This window comes from Emys orbicularis (assembly GCF_028017835.1).
Source record: "Emys orbicularis isolate rEmyOrb1 chromosome 21 unlocalized genomic scaffold, rEmyOrb1.hap1 SUPER_21_unloc_11, whole genome shotgun sequence".
In the NCBI taxonomy this organism is placed as follows: domain Eukaryota; kingdom Metazoa; phylum Chordata; order Testudines; family Emydidae; genus Emys; species Emys orbicularis.
The window spans coordinates 24,896-48,757 of record NW_027045153.1 but is presented as its reverse complement, the minus strand read 5'-3'; the positions used below and the strand labels follow the sequence as shown (position 1 = coordinate 48,757).

Genomic DNA, 23,862 nt, shown 5'->3' with positions numbered 1-23,862 from the left:
CCCTCTGGGAGCGGGGGGACGGGGGGGTTATTCCCCCTGGGAGTGGGGGGACGGGGGGGCGTTACCCCCTCTGGGAGCGGGGGGAGGGGGGGTCCACAGTGAGGGGACAGGGACATGCGGCTCCAGGAGGTGGAGGGGCTGGACCCCTGGGAGAGAGGGGACCCCCAAGAAGGGCTGTCACAGTGAAGGGGGCTCCTCCCAGGGACCATCGGGGCACGACCGGTGAGTCTGTGACAGGGGTCCCAGGGAACTGGGAGGTTGGGGGCCCGGGGGAATTGGGGGGTTGGGGGGGGTCTGGAGATGTCATTGTGGGGTTGGGGTGTCCCAGGGGAATTTGGGGGTTGGGGGGCTTGGGGAATCGGGGGGCTGGGGGGGGTTAGGGGGCCCAAGGGAATTGGGGGGTTGGGGGTCTGGGGGAACCATTGAGGGTTTGGGGGGTCCGGAGCGGGGCCCTTACTTGGCGGTGGGGTCGTACTCAGACCAGATGCGTTTGAACTCGTCCAGGTGGTGGGGGCCCAGGATGGACCAGTCCCGGGTCAGGTAGTCGAAATTGTCCATGATCACGGCCACAAAGAGGTTAATGATCTGGGGGGGGGGGTCAGAGGTCAAGCAGCGAAAAGAGGGGGGGCAGGGTCCCCATGGGGGGACATCTTGTGCCCATGCAGCATAGGGGGCACTGGGGGGTTATGGCAGATTGGGAGGTTGAGGGGGCAAATGACCCCCAGGAAAGGGGCATAGCCCTGGGGGGGCTGGTGCCCATGGAACATGGGGGGCCCTGGGGCCTCTGGCAGATGATGGGGGGGGGTCCCATGGTGGAGGAGCCGGGTGCCCACAGGGGGCCGGGGTCTGGCGGATGGGGGATCCCACGGGGGGCAGGGCGGGGGGCGCCCATGGGGGACACGGGGCTCCGGCGGATGGGGGGGTCCCTGGGGGGCAGGCGCGGGGCACCGGGAGGCTCACCAGGAAGGCACAGAGCATGAAGAAACTGATGAAATAGACGATGGCGAAGTGGCTCCCGCAGGTGAATTCCTCGCCGGGCCCCACGTCCGACTCGGGGTCGCAGCGTTTCCCGGGCAAGCTGGCCAGCATGATCTCCTGCCAGGCCTCCCCCGTGGCGCACCTGGGGGGCCGGGGGGGTCAGCCGGGCCCCGTCCAGCCCCGTGGCGCCCCACGGTGCCCCCTGCCCCCTCCAGCACCCCCATGGCACCCGGCCCCACCCAGCCCCATGGCGCCCCCTGCCCCCTCCAGCACCCGGCCCAGCCCCATGGCGCTCCGAGCACCCAGCCCAGCCCAGCCCCACAGCAGCCCCCAGTTCCCAGCCCCACCCAGCTCCACGGCGCCCCCCAGGCCTACCCCAGGGTGGAGAGTTGGGGGGACGGTGGAGCCCTGGGGTGGAGTTGAGACATTGGGGGCCTCAGGGGGGAAGTTGAAGAGACGGCAGATTCCTGGGGGCAGTTGGGGCATCAGGGCCCCCTGGGGGGGTGTGACGAACTGGGACTGTCCTTACTGGGGTCTGTGAGGGGGATGTGGCTAGGATAGTCTGCATTGGGGGATGGGAGACTGACCGACGGAGAATACCTGAGCAGGTAACATGAGAACCCAGGAAAGGGTTAGAGGCCAGGTGACACCTTTGCCCTGGAAACTGAACAAGGGCTGTGGGAGGGGTCGCTGAAGGGGAGTTTCAGGGGCTGGCTGGTGATATGGCTGGGAGGCAGACGGGGCTCTGACCTCCCAAGGGGGCTAGGGTGCCCTGGGACCCCAAGATGGACCTAACTGAGGGGGGTCCTGTTGTCTGTGCCTGCAAGACCTGTCTTGGACTGTGTTCCTGTCGTCTAAATAAACCTTCTGCTTTACTGGCTGGCTGAGAGTCATGGTGAATAGCAGGAAGCCAGGGGTGCAGGGCCTGGTGTCCCCCCACACTCCGTGACACGGGGGAGTTGGGGTGTCCGGGGCTCCGGGGGGGGGGGAGTTGGGGCATCGGGAGCCCAGGGGGGAGTTGGGGAGTGGGGGCCCAGAGGGGAGTTGGGGAATGGGGGTGTCGGGGGGAGTTGGGGAGGCAGCAGAGCCCCAGGGGGGAGTTGGGGCGTCGGGGGCCCCGGGGGGAGTTGGGGAGTGGGGGCGTCGGGGGGAGTTGGGGAGGTGGCAGAGCCCCTGGGGGGAGTTGGGGTGTCGGGGGCCCCGGGGGGAGGTGGCAGAGCCCCTGGGGGGAGTTGGGGCGTCGGGGGCCCCGGGGGGAGTTGGGGCGTCGGGGGCCCCGGGGGGAGTGGGGGCGTCGGGGGGAGGTGGCAGAGCTCCTGGGGGGAGTGGGGGCGTCGGGGGGAGTTGGGGTGTCGGGGGCCCCGGGGGGAGTTGGGGTGTCGGGGGCGTCGGGGGGAGTTGGGGCCCCAGGGGGAGTTGGGGTGTCGGGGGCCCCGGGGGGAGTTGGGGTGTCGGGGGCGTCAGGGGGAGGTGGCAGAGCCCCTGGGGGGAGTTGGGGCATCGGGGGCCCCGGGGGGAGTTGGGGAGTGGGGGCGTCGGGGGGAGGTGGCAGAGCTCCTGGGGGGAGTGGAGGCGTCGGGGGGAGTTGGGGTGTCGGGGGCGTCGGGGGGAGTTGGGGCCCCAGGGGGAGTTGGGGTGTCGGGGGCGTCAGGGGGAGGTGGCAGAGCCCCTGGGGGGAGTTGGGGAGTGGGGGCGTCGGGGGGAGGTGGCAGAGCTCCTGGGGGGAGTGGGGGCGTCGGGGGGAGTTGGGGTGTCGGGGGCATCGGGGGGAGTTGGGGCCCCAGGGAGAGTTGGGGTGTCGGGGGCCCCGGGGGGAGTTGGGGAGTGGGGGCGTCGGGGGGAGTTGGGGAGGTTGCAGAGCTCCTGGGGGGAGTTGGGGCGTCGGGTACCTGAAGAGCAGCAGCACGGCCTGGGGGAACGTCTGGAAGTTGTTGTTGCGGTTGATCTGCGTCCCGTCCTGCAGCGCCACTTTGCCGAAGGTCTGAAAGAGCCTGGGACGTCACCGGGGGCGGGGGCACCCCAAAAGGGGCCATTGCCCCCCCGGCACCCCGGCACCCCCACCCTTCCTGCTCCCCGCTGCCCTGCAGGTTAGCTCTCCTGAGCTCCTCGCCCCTGCGTGCCAGGCAGAGACCCGTGTATGACGCACGACTGGAGCCCTAAGCACAGGGTGCACGTGGAGGCACACACGTGTGCATGTGTTGCACACTCGGGGCCTGCACAAGCACCCATGGGTCTGATCGTGATAGATACTAGTGTGGCCCAGAACTGGGTATGCGAGGCACACTCCACCTTGCACAGGCAGACACAGCACAATGTGCCTGTGCCAGAGATACCCTCGGGTGCATGTCGCACAATCAGAGCCATGCACAAGTGTGTGACGCATGCTCACGAATGGGCTGCAGACTCAGAGGTGTGTGCAAGTCTGCAGTGTATGCTCCAGCGTTTCTCACTCGGTCCTAGCCTTGCACAAATGTGCCGCACGTGCTTTGGTGCATGATCAGAGCCATGCACAAGGGTGCATGTTGCACACGCAGGGTAGTCTGTTGCCCAGCTGCAGGCTTGCACAAGTGCATGACTTGCACTCAGGCGTGTCTCAGAGGCACCCCCAGCAGTTCACACTTGGGGCGTGCAAGGCCCACATGGGCCAGTGCACTAGTGTGTGCGTTGCACAGGCACAGCCGTGCGAGGCTCCTCCCCTGCTCACCTGCATGCCGATGACGGCATAGATGAAGAAGATCATGGCGATCAGCAGGGCAACATAGGGCAGGGCCTGTGGAGAGACACGGGGGGGGGTCAGAATATGGTGGGGTCACTGCCCCCCCATCCAGCCCCTGCTGAGTCCACCAGGGCTGCTCCCAGCATGCCCAGCTCCAGCCAACCCCGGCGCCCAGCATGCATTGCTCCATCTGGGCGGCCCCCAGCGGTGCCACGCAATGCATGCTGGGAAGGGTTGTCTCTGGGGGAATCCAGCAGGCAAGGAGCGTGAAGGCCCCTCCCACAGGTGTACCCCCATAACCCCCTGGCTGTACACCCCATACCCCCTGTTGTACCCCCATACCCCCATGGGTTTATCCCCATAACCCCCTGGGTGTACCCCCATAACATCCTGGTGTACCCCTCATTCCCCCTGGGTGTATCCCCTGCTCCCCCCATGAGTGTACCCCCATAACCCTAACCCCTGGGTGTACCCCCACAACCTCCCGGGTGTACACCCCTCATCCCTGTGACAGAGTGGGAATGGTCTTAATGTTTCCTCTCAACACCATGTGCGTGCCTCAGTTTCCCCTCCGTGTTACTCAAGTCCCTAGGTGGGGGGATGAGCGTGTGTGATTGGTGCAGCGACCCCTAGAGGGCAGGTGTGACCTGAGTGGCTGCCTGGGCCCCAACAGTGGCCGACACCCCATCTCCTGGCAACGGAGGGCTGGGGGCCCAGCCGGAGGTGCTGGTGCAGCCCAGGCGACCTGCTGCCCGGGAAAGGAGGGGAACCGGCGGGTCTGGGGCAGGGCAGGCTCCGGTTTGGGACTCGGGGGGGGGGTTCAGGGGCCCCAGGCTCGGGGTCCCCCCCAGATGGACTTTGCTCGGTGTCTCACGCGGGCTGTGGAGTGGGGGGCCAGGGCCCCTCCGGCTGCGGGAGGCGCGGTGAGAACGGGCGGCTGGACTCCGGGACACCCCCTCGGCCCTGCCTGGGGGTCCCCCCGCCCCCCGCGGGCGCCGTCCCACCTGGAAGGACTTGATGAAGGTCCAGAGCAGGGTGCGGATCCCTTCGCCTTTGCTGAGCAACTTCACCAGGCGCATGACGCGGAAGAGGCGGAAGAAGGTGATGGAGATGCGGGAGCTGTCCTCCGAGCTCTGTGGGGCGGGGCGGGGTGGGTCATGGCGCCCCACGGCAGCCCCCTCGCTGACCCCCCGCTGACCCGCATGCCGACCCCCCGCCGACCCCCATGCCAGCCGCCTCGCCAACCCCCCCGCCAGCTGCCTCACTGACCCCCACGCCGGCTTCGACACCCCCCCCGACCCCCACGCCAGCCCCTTGCTGACCCCCACGCCAGGCCCGACAGCTACCCCACAACTCCCTCCGACATCCCCTCTGCACCCCCCCATCTCGTCCACCTCCAGAGCCTCATCTGGCTCTGGCCCCCCAGTCCCGTGGTGGGGGGATCTGGGGCATTACCTCTCCGACATGGCCGCCATTCTAGTGGGGACATGGAGTTGTGATGATGACGATAAGGAGGAGGAGGAGGAGGAGGATGAAGCCATGAGACGCGGCGTCCGCCCCGGGAGAGATGAGAGACAGACAGCGACGTGGGGGGATGGAAGGACAGACAGATGGGGTTTGGGGGGGACGGACAGAGGATGGGGGTGTGTGTGGGGGGACCGAGGGGCGGGTATTTCTCCATCATGTTCCACCCCTGTGGATTCCCAAACATTTTACGCCAGGACCCCTGGCCTGGCACTGCGACACACAGCCCCCTGTTATGGGGCGCGGAGGCCGTTCATGTGGGGACCCCTCCGGGGCGGGGCATGGGGGCCGATCACGCGGGGAATCCTCCGGGGCGGGGTGCGGGGGCCGATCATGCGGGGACCCCTCCGGGGCGGGGGGCGGGGGCCGATCACGCGGGGAATCCTCCGGGGCGGGGCACGGGGGCCGATCACGCGGGGACCCCTCCGGGGCGGGGGGCGGGGGCCGATCATGCGGGGACCCCTCTGGGCCCAGGCGGGGGCTGATTCTCCAGTGCCGGGGTGTGGCCCGGATGCCGGGGTACCCGCCCTGGATTTGGGGGGAAGGGGGAGCGCTTACATTGACCTCAGTGACGGCGATGTCCACCACGCTGCCCACCACGATCAGCGCGTCGAAGGTGTTCCAGGCGTCGCAGAAATAGTGCTGGGAACGGGGCGGGGGGTCAGCCATAGGGGAATGTCCCTGTCCCTGTCCCCGTCCCCGTCCCCGCCCCCCCCGTCTTGCCAGGCCACGCCCCCTCACACAATGCCCCGCCCCTGTTGTGCCTGGCCCCACCCCCGTCATGCCAGGCCCCGCCCCTGTTGTGTCCAGCCCCACCCTACACTGCACCAGGTGCCCCCCCAGCAGGCCCCGCCCCCAGCTCCCGGCCCCGCCTACCCGGGGTTTGAAGGCGATGATTTTCAGCACCATCTCCACAGTGAAGAGGCCGGTGAAGACCATGTTGAGCAGGTCCATGACGTAGTTGAAGGGCTGCGACTGCTCGTAGTGCTGGGGGGGGGCGCAGGGTGAGGGGGGCCCGGAGCTGCCCCCTGCCCTGACAGAGAGACAAGCCCCGCCCCCAGACAACCAGGCCACGCCCCCTCCCCAGATGAAAGCACAGGCCCCGCCCCCAGCCAGGCCCCTCCCCCAGCCAGGCCCCGCCCCCAGCCAGGCCCCGCCCGCCCCGCCCGCCCCGCCCGCGGGCAGCACCTGCACGGCCAGGGCGATGGTGTTGAGCAGGATGAGCAGGAACATGCCGTACTCGAAGGCGGAGCAGTTCACGGCCGCCCACACCCGGTGCTGGTGCCGGTTCTTGGGGATGTAGCGCCGCAGCGGCTGGGCCTTCAGCGCGTACTCCACACACTGCCGCTGGGGGGCACAGGGTTAGGGGGGGCGGGACGCCGCTGAGCCGTGCCCCACGCCCGCCTCCGCCGGCCCCCTGCTGAGCCGTGCCCCATATCCGCCCCTCCCCGCCCCATTGGGCCGTGCCCCACGCCCGCCCCTCCCCGCCCCACTGAGCCGAGCCCCACGCCCGCCCCCGCCGGCCCCCCTCTGAGACGTGCCCCACGCCCGCCCCCGCCGGCCCCCCGCTGAGACGAGCCCCACACCCGCCCCCGCCGGCCCCCCCTCCGAGCCCCCATACCTACCCCTCCCCGCCCCACTGAGCCACCCCCTCACTGAGCCCCACCTCCACGCCTGGTCCCCCCACTGAGCAGCCCCTCCCCACGCACTGCATCTTGGGGGATGGGGTTGGGGCAATGGGGTACCCCACACCCTGCCCCTGAAACAGGCCCCTCTCCCCCACACTTGCCACACTGGGGACAGGGGGACAGGTGGTGCCCGGTGCTTGTCCAGCCCACAGTTGTGGTACTCCTGCTCGCCCTGGGCGCGGAAGGTGACGGGGGGGGGCTGAGGAGGCCGTGGGGCAGGCGGGGGGCAGGCTATGGGGCAGGCCGTGGGGCAGTACCTGGTTCTTGTCCAGCTCACAGTTGCGGTACTCCTGCTCGCCCTGGGCGCGGAAGGTGATGATGACGAAGCCCACGAAGATGTTCATCATGAAGAAGGCGATGATGATGATGTAGACGATGAAGAAGACGGAGATCTCCACCCGGTAGTTGTAGATGGGGCCGAGGTTCTCCCCGTTGGCGTCGATTGCCTTGTACAGCAGGCTGGGGGGTGGGGGGGTGAGATGGGGACCCCCAGGGATCCCCCAGCTCCTCCCATTCCCCGTGCCCCCCATCTCCCCACCCTCCAGCTCCCCTGGGACCTGCCAGCTCCCTCTCACTTTCCCCAGCCCCCCATCTCCCCCCAGCCCCCCTCTCCCCAGTCTCCCATCTCCCCCCAGCCTCCCATCTCCCCAGCCCCCCAGGTCCCCCTGATCCCCAGGCCCCCTGGCCCCCCCATCTCCCCGGGCGCACCTGGGCCAGCCCTCGAAGGTGGAGACGGTGAACAGAGCCATCATGCCGGACAGGACGTTGTCGAAGTTGAAGTCACTGTTGTGCCAGACCCGCTCACGCACCATGGGGTGCCCCACGTCCCCGTCCTTGTACACGATGAACGTGCCCCTGGGGGGCGGGCAGGTGTCAGGCGGGGGGGGGACGACGGACCCTGATGCGCCAACCCCCGGCCTGGTCACCCCGACAACCAGAGCCCCCACCCCGCCCGGCCTGAGCCCCCCCCGGCCTGGTCACCCCGACAACCAGAGCCCCCACCCCGCCCGGCCTGAGGCCCTCCACCCCGGCCTGGTCACCCCGACAACCAGAGCCCCCACCCCGCCCGGCCTGAGGCCCCCCCACCCCGGCCTGGTCACCCCGACAACCAGAGCCCCCCCCTGGCCCAGCCTGAGCCCCCCCCCGGCCTGGTCACCCCGACAACCAGAGCCCCCACCCCGCCCGGCCTGAGGCCCCCCCACCCCGGCCTGGTCACCCCGACAACCAGAGCCCAGCACCCCCCCGGCATGAGCCCCACCCTCCCAGCCTGGTCACCCCGACAACCAGAGCCCCCCCCGCCCGCCTGAGCCCCCCCCCAGCCTGGTCACACCGACAACCAGAGCCCCCCCCCGCCCGGCCTGAGCCCCCCCCCCAGCCTGGTCACCCCGACAACCAGAGCCCCCACCCCACCCGGCCTGAGCCCCCCCCGGCCTGGTCACCCCGACAACCAGAGCCCCCACCCCCCCGGCCTGAGCCCCCCCCCGGCCTGGTCACCCCGACAACCAGAGCCCCCCCCCCCCCGGCCTGAGCCCCCCCCCCCCCGGCCTGGTCACCCTGACAACCAGAGCCCAGCACCCCCCCGGCCTGAGCTCCCCCAGGCCTGGTCACCCCGACAACAGCCCAACTCCCGGCCCCTAATCTCAGACCCCTAAATCTGACCCCCGGCCCAGCAACCAGCCCCCAATCCCAGCCCCTACTCATGACCCCTGACATGTCCTGGGGGGCGGATGGACCAGGGAAGGTCTGGCTGGGACTGGCTGCATGGGGCTGGGGGGCTCTCCTTGAGGGGCCACACCTGAGCAGGTAACATGAGAGCCCAGGGGGGCTGGGGCCAGGTGACCCCTTCTGCCCGGGTGTGACGGAGTGGGGCGGGACACTGGACAAAGGCTGGAGGAGGAGCCGGGGGGGCTGGAGGTGGGGCTGGGGGGTGGTGGGGGTCAGTTTGGAGCTGGCTGGGGAGACGGGGGGGAGGGAGGCCCAGAACCGGGGGCTGGGGGGTGAGGGAGCCGGGGGGGGCTGAAGGAGCCGGGGGGGTGGGTGGGCAGGGCTGGGGGGTGAGGGAGCCGGGGGGGGGCTGAAGGAGCCGGGGGGGGGGTGGGCAGGGCTGGGGGGTGAGGGAGCCGGGGGGGGCTGAAGGAGCCGGGGGGTGGGGGGTGGGCGGGCAGGGCTGGGGGGTGAGGGAGCCGGGGGGGGGCTGAAGGAGCCGGGGGGGGGCTGGGCAGGGCTGGGGGGTGAGGGAGCTGTGGGGGGGACGTACTTGCATTCCTCCGGCGTGTGCTTGGCCTCGTCCGTGCAGCTGTAGAACTTGCCCTGGGTAGAGACGTGGGGCTGGCTTCAGACCCCCCCCACCTGCCCCACACCCCCAGCCCCACATAAACCTCCCACCCTCCACCCCCGCCAGCCCCACACCCAGGTAAGCCCCCTCTGCTCCCATCTGCCCACCCTCCCCGCTCCTTCTTCCCCCACCTCCTCCCGCCCTCCACCCCCGCCTGCCCCACACCCACGTAACCCCCACTCTGTTCCCTCACCTCCTCCCGTCCCCACCTGCCCCACACCCCCAGCCCCACATAACGCCCCTGCCCCTTCTTCCGCCACCTCCTCGCGGGGGGCTCGGCTGGGCTGGGAGCCAGCGGGGGGCAGGGCGCTGGGGGCCAGCGGGGGGCTGGGCTGGGGGGCTTGAGGGGGGCAGGGCTGGGGGCCCCACAGGGGGTGGCCTGGGCTGGGGGCCCCACAGGGGGTGGGCCCGTGGGGGGGGGCAGGTCGCTGGGGCACTAGGTTGGGGGCCCCACAGTGGGGCGGGGCGCTGGAGGCCCACGGGGGGGGTGGGGCACTGGGGGGCGGGGCTGGGGGCCCGCGGGTGGCTTGTGACGAAGTGGGGGGTTTTCTTGTTTTCTGTGGGGTTTCACTGGTTTGCACGCCGAGGGGGTGGGACTCAGTGTCCCTGGTTTAACGATGGGAGGGGAGAGGGAGTTCGTTGGGACACAGGACCAGCGTGGGAACTTGGGACCCTGGCCGACGGCCTGGAGAACGGAGACCCCAGTGACTGGTGACCGGGTGACCCGGAGTCGCAGCCGGTTCTGGCAAGTGGGGGGACAATGGGCTGCGGGGAGAGGACCCCGGTGACCGGACCAGCCGGTTCCAGCCCGAGGGGCCAGAGGACAGAAGAGGGGAGAGGGGGCCCAGGCGACCCTGTTTCCCTGGAGAGAAGACAATGGACGGAGGGGGGCTTGGGGCCGGGGGTATCAGATGGCCAGCTGGGGAGCAGGGGGGCTCGGGGCTGGAGACGGGGGGCAGGCAGAGCCCCCCTGGATGCAGGGAGACTGGGATGTGCTGGGCTGAGGGGGGCCAGGCCTGAGGCCGGAGAGTTTCCCGTGCTGTGTTCAATGCTCAATAACCCTCCTGTGTGACGCTGGCTGAGAGTCGCTCTGGGCTAGAAAACGGGGGGGGGGACATTATTCCCTCTGGGAGCGGGGAGATGGGGGGGCCCAGAGCGAGAGGACTCCCTGGGGGGGCCCACAGCAGAGACAGACATAGATTCATAGATTCATAGATTCTAGGACTGGAAGGGATCTCGAGAGGTCATCGAGTCCAGTCCCCTGCTCGCATGGCAGGACCAAATACTGTCTAGACCATCCCTGATAGACATTTATCTAACCTACTCTTAAATAGCTCCAGAGATGGAGATTCCACAACCTCCCTAGGCAATTTATTCCAGTGCTTAACCACCCTGACAGTTAGGAACTTTTTCCTAATGTCCAACCTAAACCTCCCTTGCTGCAGTTTAAGCCCATTGCTTCTTGTTCTATCCTTAGAGGCTAAGGTGAACAAGTTTTCTCCCTCCTCCTTATGACACCCTTTTAGATACCTGAAAACTGCTATCATGTCCCCTCTCAGTCTTCTCTTTTCTAAACTAAACAAACCCAATTCTTTCAGCCTTCCTTCATAGGTCATGTTCTCAAGACCTTTAATCATTCTTGTTGCTCTTCTCTGGACCCTCTCCAATTTCTCCACATCTTTCTTGAAATGCGGTGCCCAGAACTGGACACAATACTCCAGCTGAGGCCTAACCAGAGCAGAGTAGAGCGGAAGAATGACTTCTCGTGTCTTGCTCACAACACACCTGTTAATACATCCCAGAATCATGTTTGCTTTTTTTGCAACAGCATCACACTGTTGACTCATATTTAGCTTGTGGTCCACTATAACCCCTAGATCCCTTTCTGCCGTACTCCTTCCTAGACAGTCTCTTCCCATTCTGTATGTGTGAAACTGATTGTTCCTTCCTAAGTGGAGCACTTTGCATTTGTCTTTGTTAAACTTCATCCTGTTTACCTCAGACCATTTCTCCAATTTGTCCAGATCATTTTGAATTATGACCCTGTCCTCCAAAGCAGTTGCAATCCCTCCCAGTTTGGTATCATCCGCAAACTTAATAAGCGTACTTTCTATGCCAATATCTAAGTTGTTAATGAAGATATTGAACAGAGCCGGTCCCAAAACAGACCCCTGCGGTACCCCACTCGTTATGCCTTTCCAGCAGGATTGGGAACCATTAATAACAACTCTCTGAGTACGGTTATCCAGCCAGTTATGCACCCACCTTATAGTAGCCCCATCTAAATTGTATTTGCCTAGTTTATCGATAAGAATATCATGCGAGACCGTATCAAATGCCTTACTAAAGTCTAGGTATACCACATCCACAGCTTCTCCCTTATCCACAAGACTCGTTATCCTATCGAAGAAAGCTATCAGATTGGTTTGACATGATTTGTTCTTTACAAATCCATGCTGGCTGTTCCCTATCACCTTACCACCTTCCAAGTGTTTGCAGATGATCTCCTTAATTACTTGCTCCATTATCTTCCCTGGCACAGAAGTTAAACTAACTGGTCTGTAGTTTCCTGGGTTGTTTTTATTTCCCTTTTTATAGATGGGCACTATATTTGCCCTTTTCCAGTCTTCTGGAATCTCTCCCGTCTCCCATGATTTTCCAAAGATAATAGCTAGAGGCTCAGATACCTCCTCTATTAGCTCCTTGAGTATTCTAGGATGCATTTCATCAGGCCCTGGTGACTTGCAGGCATCTAACTTTTCTAAGTGATTTTTAACTTGTTCTTTTTTTATTTTATCTGCTAAACCTACCCCCTTCCCATTAGCATTCACTATGTTAGGCATTCCTTCGGACTTCTCGGTGAAGACCAAAACAAAGAAGTCATTAAGCATCTCTGCCATTTCCAAGTTTCCTGTTACTGTTTCTCTCTCTTCACTGAGCAGTGGGCCTACCCTGTCCTTGGTCTTCCTCTTGCTTCTAATGTATTGATAAAAAGTCTTCTTGTTCCCCTTTATTCCCGTAGCTAGTTTGAGCTCATTTTGTGCCTTTGCCTTTCTAATCTTGCCCCTGCATTCCTGTGTTGTTTGCCTATATTCATCCTTTGTAATCTGTCCTAGTTTCCATTTTTTATATGACTCCTTTTTATTTTTTAGATCATGCAAGATCTCGTGGTTAAGCCAAGGTGGTCTTTTGTCACATTTTCTATCTTTCCTACCCAGCGGAATAGCTTGCTTTTGGGCCCTTAATAGTGTCCCTTTGAAAAACTGCCAACTCTCCTCAGTTGTTTTTCCCCTCAGTCTTGATTCCCATGGGACCTTATGTGACAAAGCAGGGAGCGGGGCAGATTTGACCTGGAAATGTTGCAGGGGGGGGTTGCATTGGGGATGGAAAACTTTTCTGGAAGGAAGCTACCTAAGCTGTAACCTAAGCCAGGAGGGGGGTTGGGATAAGTAACACCTTCTGCCTGGGAAACTAAACAAAGGAGGGAGGGGCTGCTAGGGAAAAAAGAAGTTTGGTCTTCGAAGGGCTAGGCTGGATGGTGCAACGCAGGGAACCCCAAGCTGGGGTCTAAGCTCCCTGAACCTCCAAGAAGGGCCTAATTGAGGGGTTCTGGTCATACCTACACGCTCTGCTTGAGACTGTATTCCTGTCATCTAATAAACCTTCTGTTTTACTGGCTGGTTGAAAGTCACAGTCAATCTCAGGAAGAGGGGTGCGGGGCCGTGACTCCCCCTTACTCCGTGACAACTGGTGGCAGCGGTGGGATCTACTGCACCCCTTGGACGGCGCTTCCTGCAGTAAGTGACTGGGGAGCAGTAAAACGAAGGGGGATTGACGGGGACCAGGCGTGCTGAGGAGTCAGAGAGAGACGGTTATCACCCCTGGGAGTGTGTGACCAGCGAGAAGGACTTTTGCAGTAACAGGGTCCCCCCGGGGGATCGCAGCAAGTGGTCCCAGGGGCAGAGAAGTCTGCAGCTCGACCCTGGCAGAGAGGTGGTGACCTCGAGAAGGACTGGCACACTAGGGGTCTCCCTGGAAACTGTGGGGAGCGGTGAGCACACAGGCCTGTGAGTGGCCAGCAGGAAGATGTATGCCAAGCGGCTTAAGAGCGACCTGGTGGAGCTGTGCAAGCAGAGGGGGGTGCGCATTGGGAGGCTCACCAAAGAACAGCTCATTGCCCAGCTGGAGAAGGGAGATCGCGCGAATGAACTGATCCCTGTCTCTGAGGGAAGCAGCCTGGCAGATGCAGCGCAGGCCCCAGTGTCTGTCCCAGCTGGGAGTGGTCAGCCGGCTGCTGAGGGCTTCCCGAGACCCCTCCTTCCTACGCCTAGGGGAAGGGTGGGGAGGAGCCCAGCAAATACCGAGGGCGCAGTGACCCCCCCGGCCAGCAGGGGATCCTCCCGGCCACGCGCAGCATCCGTGGAGCGGAATGGGCTGGAATGGGAGATAGAGCTAAAACTGAGAGAGCTGGAGGATCGTGAACACCAGAGACAGCATGAACTGGAGGAGAATGAGAGACAGAGACAGCATGAAGAGAGACAGAGGCATCATGAAGAGAAACTGAGGCAGCATGAACGGGAGGAGAATGAGAGACAGAGGCATCATGAACTGGAGCTGGCGAGGCTGAAGGGCCGCGAGCCCCCGGCTGCGGCGAGTGAGGGGGGACCCAGGACTGCACGGAGCTTTGATAAGTGCATCCTGGCCCCACGTAAGGAGGGGGAGGACATGGATGACTTCCTGGATGCCTTTGAGACGGCCTGCGAGCTGCACCAGGTTGATCCTGCAGACAGACTCCGGGTTCTCACCCCCTTACTGGACCCCAAAGCCGTGGCCTTGTACCGCCAACTGGAAGAGGCGGAAAAAGGGGACTATGAACTATTCAAAAAGGCCCTGTTACGTGAGTTTGGGCTGACTTCTGAGATGTACCGGGAAAGGTTCCGGAGTCAGAATAAAACCCCTAAGATCTCATATCTGCAACTAGCCGTCCGCATAAAAAAATACGCCAGCAAGTGGGCTGATAGGGCCCAGACAAAGAAGGACCTGGTTAAACTGCTGGTACTGGAGCAACTGTATGAGCGGTGCCCATCCAACCTAAGGCTGTGGTTAAGGGACAAAAAACCAGAGAACCCGCGACATGCAGGCCGGCTGGCCGATGAGTTTGTGAAGAGCTGGTCAGGGGGTGGCAGGGAGGAGTCCCAAAGGAACAGGCCCGCCGCGATGCAGAGAGAGAGTCACCCGGGTACCTCCCAAAGGGGGAATATGGAAAATCCCCTCCCAAAAGAAATGCCCAGCGTCAGGGACAACCGACCGGCTCGAGGGGACCCATGGGACATAAGCTGCTATTACTGCGGCCGAAGAGGCCACATTCGGGCCCAGTGCCCCAAGCTCAAGGACAGACTGAGCAAACCGAACCCACACCGGATTAACTTGGTAAAGGCCCAGACGGACGAGGGGCCGGCTTTCCAGGCAAGGGGGGCTGGCAGCTTATCAACTGCTCGAGAAAGAAAAGGGCCCCAGGCCAGCTTCTCTGGGGGGCCGGATGCTCCGGACTCAAAGTTCTCCGTTTACAGGGTGGGCGCGGGGCTGCCCCTGCGGAGCGAGTGCCTTGTTCCCCTGAAGGTGGATGGAAAAAAAGTTTATGGATACTGGGACACGGGCGCAGAGGTGACACTGGCCCGGCCCGAGGTGGTGGCCCCAGATCGGGTGGTGCCCAACGCCTTCCTGACCCTAACAGGGGTGGGCGGGACCCCATTCAAGGTTCCCGTGGCAAGGGTACACCTGAAATGGGGGGCCAAGAAGGGCCCCAAGGACGTGGGAGTGCACCACCATTTGCCCACTAAGGTGTTAATGGGGGGGGGACCTAGAGGACTGGCCAAGCACCCCCAGACCGCCTTAGTCGTAACCCGTAGCCAGAGCCGGCGAGGGGCACTACGCCCTGACCTTGGGAAGGATGTCACATCGGAGGCACAGAACCCTACCCTGGTGGGGAGGGAACACCCAAAAACAAGGCTCGGGGTGGCTGTGGCTTCTGACCCAGCCGACGAGAGGGAGCAGGTTCCCGTCCCTTCCCCAGCTGCCGAGTTCCAGGCCGAGTTGCAGAAGGACCCCTCCCTGCGGAAGCTAAGGGACCTGGCTGACCTCAGTGTGGTACAGACCATGATGAGAGGTTGCAAGGAGAGGTTCCTGTGGGAGAAGGGATTCCTATACCAAAAGTGGGCTCCCCCAGGGAAAGTAAAGTCCTGGGGGGTCAGGAGGCAGCTGGTTGTTCCCCAGAAGTTTCGCCACAAGCTACTGCACCTGGCCCATGACATCCCTCTCGCAGGGCACCAGGGAATCCGGCGCACCAGGCAGAGGCTGCTACAGAACTTTTACTGGCCTGGGGTCTTTACCAACGTCCGACAGTACTGCCGATCCTGTGACCCCTGTCAGAGGGTGGGGAAGGCCCGGGACAAGGGGAAAGCGGCATTGAGACCTTTGCCCATCATAGAGGAGCCTTTCCAGAAGGTGGCCATGGACATAGTGGAACCTCTCAGCAAGACGACCCGGTCAGGAAAAAAATACATTCTGGTGGTGGTAAATTTCGCCACCCGCTACCCCGAGGCAGTGCCCTTATCGTCCATCGAGGCAGACACTGTGGCAAATGCGCTGCTGACCATTTTCAGCCAAGTGGGGTTCCCCAAGGAAGTCCTGACGGACCAAGGGTCCAACTTCATGTCGGCCCTACTCCGGTGCTTGTGGGAAAAATGTGGGGTTCGGCACAACTGGGCCTCGGCGTATCACCCCCAATCCAACGGGCTGGTAAAGAGGTTCAATGGAACGCTAAAAATAATGCTAAAAACATTTATGAATCAGCACCCGCAGAACTGGAACAAGTACTTACCTCACCTGCTGTTCGCGTACCGGGAGGTACCCCAGAAGTCTACCGGGTTTTCACCTTTCAAACTGTTATATGAAAGGCGGGTAAGGGGGCCCCTAAACCTAATAAGAGCCAAATGGGAGGGAAAGGCCACTTCCAATAAAGAGTCGGTGGTAAAGTATGTCCTGACCTTCCGGAAACAACTTGCCGAGCTCATGGGCCTGGCCAGGAAAAATCTGGCCAGAGCCCAGAGAAAGCAAAAGGTCTGGTATGACCGCACGGCACGGGCCCGCGCCTTCGCCACTGGGGACCAAGTAATGGTCCTCATCCCCGTAAGAAAAAACAAACTCCAGGCCGCCTGAAAAGGGCCCTTCAAGGTCGTCAAGCAACTAAACGAGGTAAACTATGTGGTGGAGCTGTCGAACCGGGCACACCACCACCGGGTGTACCATGTGAATATGATGAAGCCATATTACGACAGGGGGAATGTGGTGTTGGCTGTGTGTGGACACTGGGAGGGGCCGGGAGATGACCCTTTAGTAGATCTATTCCCTGGGACAAGAACTGGTTCCCCCCTGGAAGCAATTCCCCTCTCTGATCAGCTGAGCCCGGCCCAGCAAACTGAGATCAGAGGGGTGTTGCATCTGTACCAACAGCTGTTTTCCAACCAGCCTGGACGCACTAATCTGACTGTCCACCGGGTGCAGACAGGATCGCACCCGCCTATAAAATGCTCCCCCTTCCGGGTCACAGAAAAAACTGCTCAGGACCTGGAAAGAGAGGTCAGGGACATGCTGGCTTTGGGGGTGATCCAGCCGTCCTCCAGCCCTTGGGCCTCGCCGGTGGTGCTGGTCCCCAAAAAGGACGGGTCGATCCGGTTCTGTGTGGACTATCGCAAGCTCAATGCCATCACTGTAGCCGATGCCTACCCCATGCCCAGGCCTGACGAGCTCCTAGACAAGCTGGGAGGCGCTCGGTACCTTACCACCATGGATCTTACAAAAGGCTACTGGCAAGTGCCGCTGGATGCCGATGCCAGGCTGAAATCGGCCTTTATCACCCCTCTGGGGCTCTATGAGTTCCTGACCCTGCCTTTCGGCCTCAAGGGAGTGCCGGCCACCTTCCAGCGCCTGGTGAATCAGCTACTGAGGGGGATGGAGAGTTTTGCCGTGGCGTATATTGACGACATCTGTGTCTTTAGCCAAACCTGGGAGGACCATGTGTCCCAGGTTAGACAAGTGCTGGACCGACTCCAGGAGGCTGGGCTGACCGTAAAACCGGAGAAGTGCAAGGTGGGGATGGCTGAGGTATCCTACCTAGGCCACCGGGTGGGGAGCGGCTGCCTAAAGCCAGAACCAGCCAAAGTGGAGGTGATCAGAGACTGGCCCGCCCCGCAAACCAAAAAGCAGGTCCAAGCCTTTATTGGGATGGCGGGGTACTATCGAAGGGTCGTGCCCCACTTTAGCTCCATAGCCGCCCCCATCACTGAGCTGTACAAGAAGGGGAAGCCAGACAAGGTGGTCTGGACCGAGGAGTGCCAGGGGGCTCTCCGGGCGCTAAAAAAGGCTCTGGTCAGTGGCCCAGTTCTGGCAAACCCAGACTTTAACAAGCCCTTTATGGTGTTCACCAACGCCTCCAACACGGAACTGGGGGCGGTGTTAATGCAGAAAAATAAAAAGGGGAAAAAACACCCCATCGTGTACCTGAGCAAAAAGTTGCTACCTCGGAAGCAGAACTACGCGGCCATCGAGAAGGAATGCCTGGCCATGGTGTGGGCCCTCAAGAAACTAGAGCCATATCTCTTTGGGCGACACTTCACCGTGTACACCGACCACTCTCCCCTAACCTGGCTGCACCAAATAAAAGAAGCCAACGCCAAGCTCCTGAGGTGGAGCCTGCTCCTGCAGGATTATGACATGAACGTGGTCCATGTGAAGGGAAGTGCCAACCTAATAGCGGACGCGTTGTCCCGGAGAGGGGGCCCTGAACTTCCCCAGGTCACTGGGCAGAGTGACCCCGCTCAGTTCAGTCTCAAAGGGGGGAGAGATGTGACGAAGCAGGGAGTGGGGCAGATTTGACCTGGGAATGTTGCAGGGGGGGGTTGCATTGGGGATGGAAAACTTCCCTGGAAGGAAGCTACCTGAGCTGTAACCTGAGCCAGGAGGGGGGTTGGGAGAAGTAACACCTTCTGCCTGGGAGACTGAACAAAGGAGGGAGGGGCTGCTAGGGAAAAAAGGAGTTTTGGTCTTCGGAGGGCTAGGCTGGGTGGTGCAACGCAGGGAACCCCAAGCTGGGGTCTAAGCTCCCTGAACCTCCAAGAAGGGCCTAATTGAGGGGTTCTGGTCGTACCTACATGCTCTGCTTAAAACTGTATTCCTGTCATCTAATAAACCTTCTGTTTTACTGGCTGGTTAAAAGTCACAGTCAATCTCAGAAAAAGGGGTGCGGGGCCGTAACTCCCCCTTACTCCGTAACACCTTACCTATCAGCTCTCTGAGCTTACCAAAATCCGCCTTCCTGAAATCCATTGTCTCTATTTTGCTGTTCTCCCTTCTACCCTTCCTTAGAATTGCAAACTCTATGATTTCATGATCACTTTCTCCCAAGCTGCCTTCTACTTTCAAATTCTCAACGAGTTCCTCCCTATTTGTTAAAATCAAGTCTAGAACAGCTTCCCCCCAGTAGCTTTTTCAATCTTCTGAAATAAAAAGTTGTCTGCAATGCAGTCCAAGAATTTGTTGGATAGTCTGTGCCCCGCTGTGTTATTTTCCCAACATATATCCGGATAGTTGAAGTCCCCCATCACCACCAAACCTTGGGCTTTGGATGATTTTGTTAGTTGTTTAAAAAAAGCCTCATCCACCTCTTCCACCTGGTTAGGTGGCCTGTAGTAGACTCCTAGCATGACATCACCCTTGTTTTTTACCCCTTTTAGCCTAACCCAGAGACTCTCAACACTTCCATCTCCTATGTCCATCTCTACCTCAGTCCAAGTGTGACATTTTTAATATATAAGGCAACACCTCCTCCCTTTTTCCCCTGTCTATCCTCCCTGAGCAAGCTGTATCCATCCACACCAACATTCCAATCATGTGTATTATCCCACCAAGTTTCAGTGATGCCAACAATGTCATAGTTGTATTTATTTATTAGCACTTCCAGTTCTTCCTGCTTATTACCCATACTTCTCGCATTTGTATATAGGCATCTAAGATACTGGTTTGATCTTTCCTCCCAGTTTTGTCCTGACCCTCCTTTCTCTCTGCCATTATAGCCCACACTCCCTCTTGTTTCCGACCCATCTCCCAGGTCTCCATGTTCCCCACTTACCTGCGGGCTTTGCTCACCTGTCCCCGTCGAACATGCTAAGGCTCAGAGAGGTGCGGCTCCAGGAGGTGGAGGGGCCTGACCCCTGGGAGAGAGGGGACCCCGAGAAGGGCTGTTGCACTGAAGGGGGTTCGCCCCAGGGACCGCACGGGGCCAGGAGTGGGCCCGACCTGGGAGTCCGTGACAGGGCTCACCTTGAACAGCTGCACCCCGATGCAGGCGAACATGAACTGCAGCAGGGTGGTGACGATCATGATGTTGCCGATGGTGCGAATGGCCACGAAGACGCACTGGACCACGTGCTGGGGGGGAAGGGGGGTGAGACCCCCAGACACACAGCGACCCCCCCAGACCCCTCGGACACACCGGCCCCTTGGCGCCCCCATCACGGCGCCCCCGGGCCTGCAGCCCCTCCCCCCAAGCACTGCCCCCCCAGCGCTGCCCCCCCTCCCAGCCCCCTGCACACCGCCCCCCGAGCGCTGCCCCCCCAGCACCGCCTCCCCTACCCCCTCCAAGCCCTCTGCACACAGCACCCCCGAGCGCTGCCCCCCAGCGCTGCCCCCCCTGCACCCAGCCCCTCCCCCGAGCGCTGCCCCCCTCACCTTCAGCCCCTCCCAGCCCTCTGCACACTGCCCCCGAGCGCTGCCCCCACAGCACCCCCTTCCCCTGCGCCCTGCGTCCTGGCGCCCAGCCCCCTGCACACAGCCCCTCCCCCGAGTGCTGCCCCCCCAGCACCCCCTCACCTTCAGCCCCTTGGCCCGGTTGATGGCTCGGAGAGGCCGCAGCACGCGCAGCACCCGCAAAATCTTCACCACAGAGATGGCGCTGGAGCTGGGGAAGGAGTGGGGATCAGAGACAGTGGGGAGAGTTCCCCAACTCCCCCGCCCGGTACCCCCTGCCCCCTTTCATTACTACCCCCAGCATATCCCACCACGTCCACCACTCCTTCCCGCGCCCGGCTTATCCCACCGCCTCCACCACTCCTTCCCGCCCCCGGCGTATCCCACTGCCTCCACCAATCCTTTCTACACCCGGTGTATCCTACGGCCCCCACCAATCCTTCCCATGCCCGGCGTATCCCACTGCATCCACCAATCTCTCCTGCGCCAAAACCATTTCCTGGGCCTGGCTACTCCCTTCCCTACCCCCCCAGCCCCATACAGCACCGTTCACCCACTGCACTCTTAGCCCCCCATCACAAGGAGCCGCTCTTCCCTGCCCCACTCACTGGATCCCAAAGGAGATGAGGGAGACGCTCACGACCAGCAGATCCAGCAGGTTGAACCAGTTCCTGCAGAAGGACCCTTTGTGGAGGAAGGCGCCGTAGGCTGTCATCTGGGGGGGCGGGGGGAGAAGAGGGTCAATCCAGGCCTGTGCTGACCCCTGGGCCCCGTTCCCCTCCCCGAGCCGGGAGAGAACCCAGGAGTCCTGGCACCCAGCCCCCCGGCAGTACCTTGAGCAGGATCTCCACGGTGAAGATGGAGGTGAAGGCATAGTCGAAGTACCCCAGAATCTGAGCAGGGATGGGGGGGGAAGACAAGGCCATGGGGGAGAGTCAACGCCCAATGTGGGGCAGCCCCCCCTACCCTGCCCCAATGTCCCCTCCTGCTCCCCTGCCCTGTCCTGCCCGTCTGCCCCACCACAGCTCCCTCCCCCCCTCCCCTGTGCCCCTCCTCGTCCACCCTGCCCAGGCCCCTGCCCCATCCAGCCCCTTTCCTCACCCCCCGACGCCTCCCTCCCATCCATCCCCACTCAGCCCCATTCTTCCCCCTCCTGTGCCCCTCCCCCATCCATCCCCCGTCTCCCCACTCCTCCTCCTTCCCCCTCCCCCCTTGTACCGCCCCCCACCCTCGGGGGTCTCACGATGTTGCGGAAGGAGTGGGCCCGAATGGGGTCCTCGGCGGCCAGCGAGATGCTGCTGAGGATGATGAAGACGAGGATGAGGTTGGTGAAGATGTGGTGATGGATCAGGGCATGACACCCCACCCGGAGCCTGGGGGGAGGGGAGAGATCGGGTCAGAACCAGAACCGCCCCCTGCCCGCCCCCCCCCCCCCCGCCAGCCAGTCAGTCCCTGCCCTGGGGCCGGGTGGGAGCCGGCGCCCCCCAGGGGGGACAGGCCCCTGCCCCATTCCCTGCCCCCTGGAGGACCCAGGCCCCGCCCCCTGGGGGACCCAGGCCCCGCCCCACGCCCCACTCACGGGTTGGTGCTGCTCAGGATGAAGAAGGAGCTGCCGGCCGGGATGGGCAGGACTTTCTCTGTCGGCGCCTCCTCCAGCTTGTCCAGGTGGGACTCGGCCAGGCTCTCCTGGTCGCCCCCCTCGGTCTCCTCCCCTGTGGGGCAGACGGGCAGTGGGTGTGGGGACCGGGCCAGGCCCCGCTGGGCTCAGCCAGCCCCTCCCCGAGCAGAGAACCCAAGAGTCCTGGCTCCCAGCCCCCCGCTCTAACCACCAGACCCCACTCCCCTCCCAGAGCTGGGGGGAGAACCCAGGAGTCCTGGCTCCCAGCCCCCCTGCTCTAACCACTAGACCCCACTCCCCTCCCAGAGTGGGGAGAGAACCCAGGACTCCTGGCTCCCAGCCCCCCCGCTCTAACCCACTAGCCCCCACTCCCCTCCCAGAGAGGGGAGAGAACCCAGGAGTCCTGGCTCCCAGCCCCCCTGCTCTAACCACTAGCCCCCACTCCCCTCCCAGAGTGGGGAGAGAACCCAGGAGTCCTGGCTCCCAGCCCCCCCGCTCTAACCCACTAGCCCCCACTCCCCTCCCAGAGTGGGGAGAGAACCCAGGAGTCCGGGCTCCCAGCCCCCCTGCTCTAACCACCAGACTCCACTCCCCTCCCAGAGCAGGGAGAGAACCCAGGAGTCCGGGTTCCTATTCATCATGATAGGATCTAAAAATACAGTAGGGTCAAGACCAGCAGCCACAGATCAAAGGTCCCAGCGCCCGAGGGGAGAGCGACCCCCTGCCCTGCCCCACGCCCTACCCCACGGTGCTCCCCAGCCCTCCACCCTACCCCACAGCGCCCCCTGCCCAGCCCCCTGCCCTGCCCCCCAGCGTCCCCCCAGCGCCCGGCCCTGACAGCCATGGGAGAGCATCCCCTGCTGAACCCCCCTGCCCTGCCCCACGGCACCCCCAGCAGGGAGAGTCAGACCCGCCCTTCCTACCTCCTTCTTCGCTCCCTTCTTCGTCCTCCTCCTCCTCTTCCTCCTCGCACGGCACCTGGGCAGAGAGCAGCAGGAGCCCAGGTCTGTGTGTGTCCCTGCGCCCCCTGCTGGAGGGGCTGAGCCCTGTGCTATGGCGGGGTAGCCAGACCCCCACCAGGGGATTACAGCTCCCCTGCCCCTGGTGTGAACCCCGGCGTCCAGGCCAAACCCCATTGTGACGGAGAGGGAATTGTTCAGAAAGTTTTGGATGAGTATTGCGCGTGCCTCAGTTTCCCTGGTGTGCTGCCTGGTTAACCGGCGGGATGAGGGGGGCAGGGTGCTTGCTCTTTGCAGAGACCCAGGCATGACCCACTCCTGGCTGTCTGAGGCCCGGCCCCCCATGCCGAAAACGGCTGTTCGCCCCCTGGCACCAAATGACCCCGGGGGCCGACTGCCCGCCGGGGGCAGGACCAAGTGGGGGGGGTGTCTGAATGTGCTGCGCTGGGCGTGCCTCAGTTTCCCCCACGTGCTGCGTGTTCAATGAGGTGGGGGGGAGAGGGGGTGTGACCCCGGGTCCCCACCTGGCACCCGGGACTCCGGACTACGGCCAGTGGGGAGACAGAGGGCGGAGGAGAGGGAGCCCCAACTAAGGACAGAGAAGGGGCTGCGAGGAGGGGAAACGGGGGGGTACTTCTTACCTTCACGCTGCCGTCCTGGCTGCCGCTGCCCTGGGCTTCGTCCGCCGCCTTCCCCCTGCGGGGAACAGGGGGGCTCGGAGCAGAGATGGGGAGAGAACCCAGGCATCCGGGCGCTCAGCCCACCGCCGCCCCCAACCACTAGACCCCACTCCCCTGCCAGAGCTGGAGGACAACCCAAGCATCCGGGCTCCCAGCCCCCCTGCTCTAACCCACCAGACCCCGCTCCCCTCCCAGAGCCGGGGAGAGAACCCAGGAGTCCTGGCTCCCAGCCCCCCCTACTCTAACCCACCAGACCCCATTCCCCTCCCAGAGCCGGGGAGAGAACCCAGGAGTCCTGGCTCCCAGCCCCTCCTGCTCTAACCCACGAGACCCCCACTCCCCTCCCAGAGCCGGGAGAGAACCCAGGAGTCCTGGCTCCCAGCCCCCCTGCTCTAACCCACCAGACCCCCACTCCCCTCCCAGAGCCGGGGAGAGAACCCAGGCGTCCGGGCACCTCACTTTTTGCTCTCCTCCTCCTTGGACGAGTTGATGTTGTCCCCATCGGCCAGATTGTCCACAGCAATGGCCAGGAAGACGTTCAGCAGGATATCTGGGGGGGGG

At 63.0% G+C, this 23,862-nt stretch overlaps 1 protein-coding gene across 1 annotated transcript in view; it reads right to left on the bottom strand.

Moving 5' to 3' along the window:
- Window positions 1-457: 457 nt before the first annotated feature.
- LOC135895005 (voltage-dependent L-type calcium channel subunit alpha-1F-like) overlaps window positions 458-23,862 on the bottom strand; it is a gene marked incomplete at its 3' end in the record, with an annotated part of 38,047 nt that continues 14,642 nt past the window's right edge. Inside the window, exons 17-36 of the mRNA XM_065423052.1 lie at window positions 23,761-23,851; window positions 22,573-22,616; window positions 21,624-21,756; window positions 21,288-21,417; window positions 20,878-20,937; window positions 20,653-20,759; window positions 20,168-20,255; window positions 19,619-19,726; window positions 9,164-9,216; window positions 7,615-7,761; window positions 7,164-7,365; window positions 6,407-6,565; window positions 6,095-6,205; window positions 5,777-5,860; window positions 5,150-5,170; window positions 4,699-4,827; window positions 3,683-3,748; window positions 2,868-2,959; window positions 961-1,120; window positions 458-585 (exon numbers count right to left, since the gene is read on the bottom strand). Of these exons, the coding sequence (XP_065279124.1) occupies window positions 458-585; window positions 961-1,120; window positions 2,868-2,959; window positions 3,683-3,748; window positions 4,699-4,827; window positions 5,150-5,170; window positions 5,777-5,860; window positions 6,095-6,205; window positions 6,407-6,565; window positions 7,164-7,365; window positions 7,615-7,761; window positions 9,164-9,216; window positions 19,619-19,726; window positions 20,168-20,255; window positions 20,653-20,759; window positions 20,878-20,937; window positions 21,288-21,417; window positions 21,624-21,756; window positions 22,573-22,616; window positions 23,761-23,851 (2,113 nt within the window). The remainder of the gene's footprint in view (window positions 586-960; window positions 1,121-2,867; window positions 2,960-3,682; window positions 3,749-4,698; window positions 4,828-5,149; window positions 5,171-5,776; window positions 5,861-6,094; window positions 6,206-6,406; window positions 6,566-7,163; window positions 7,366-7,614; window positions 7,762-9,163; window positions 9,217-19,618; window positions 19,727-20,167; window positions 20,256-20,652; window positions 20,760-20,877; window positions 20,938-21,287; window positions 21,418-21,623; window positions 21,757-22,572; window positions 22,617-23,760; window positions 23,852-23,862) is intronic.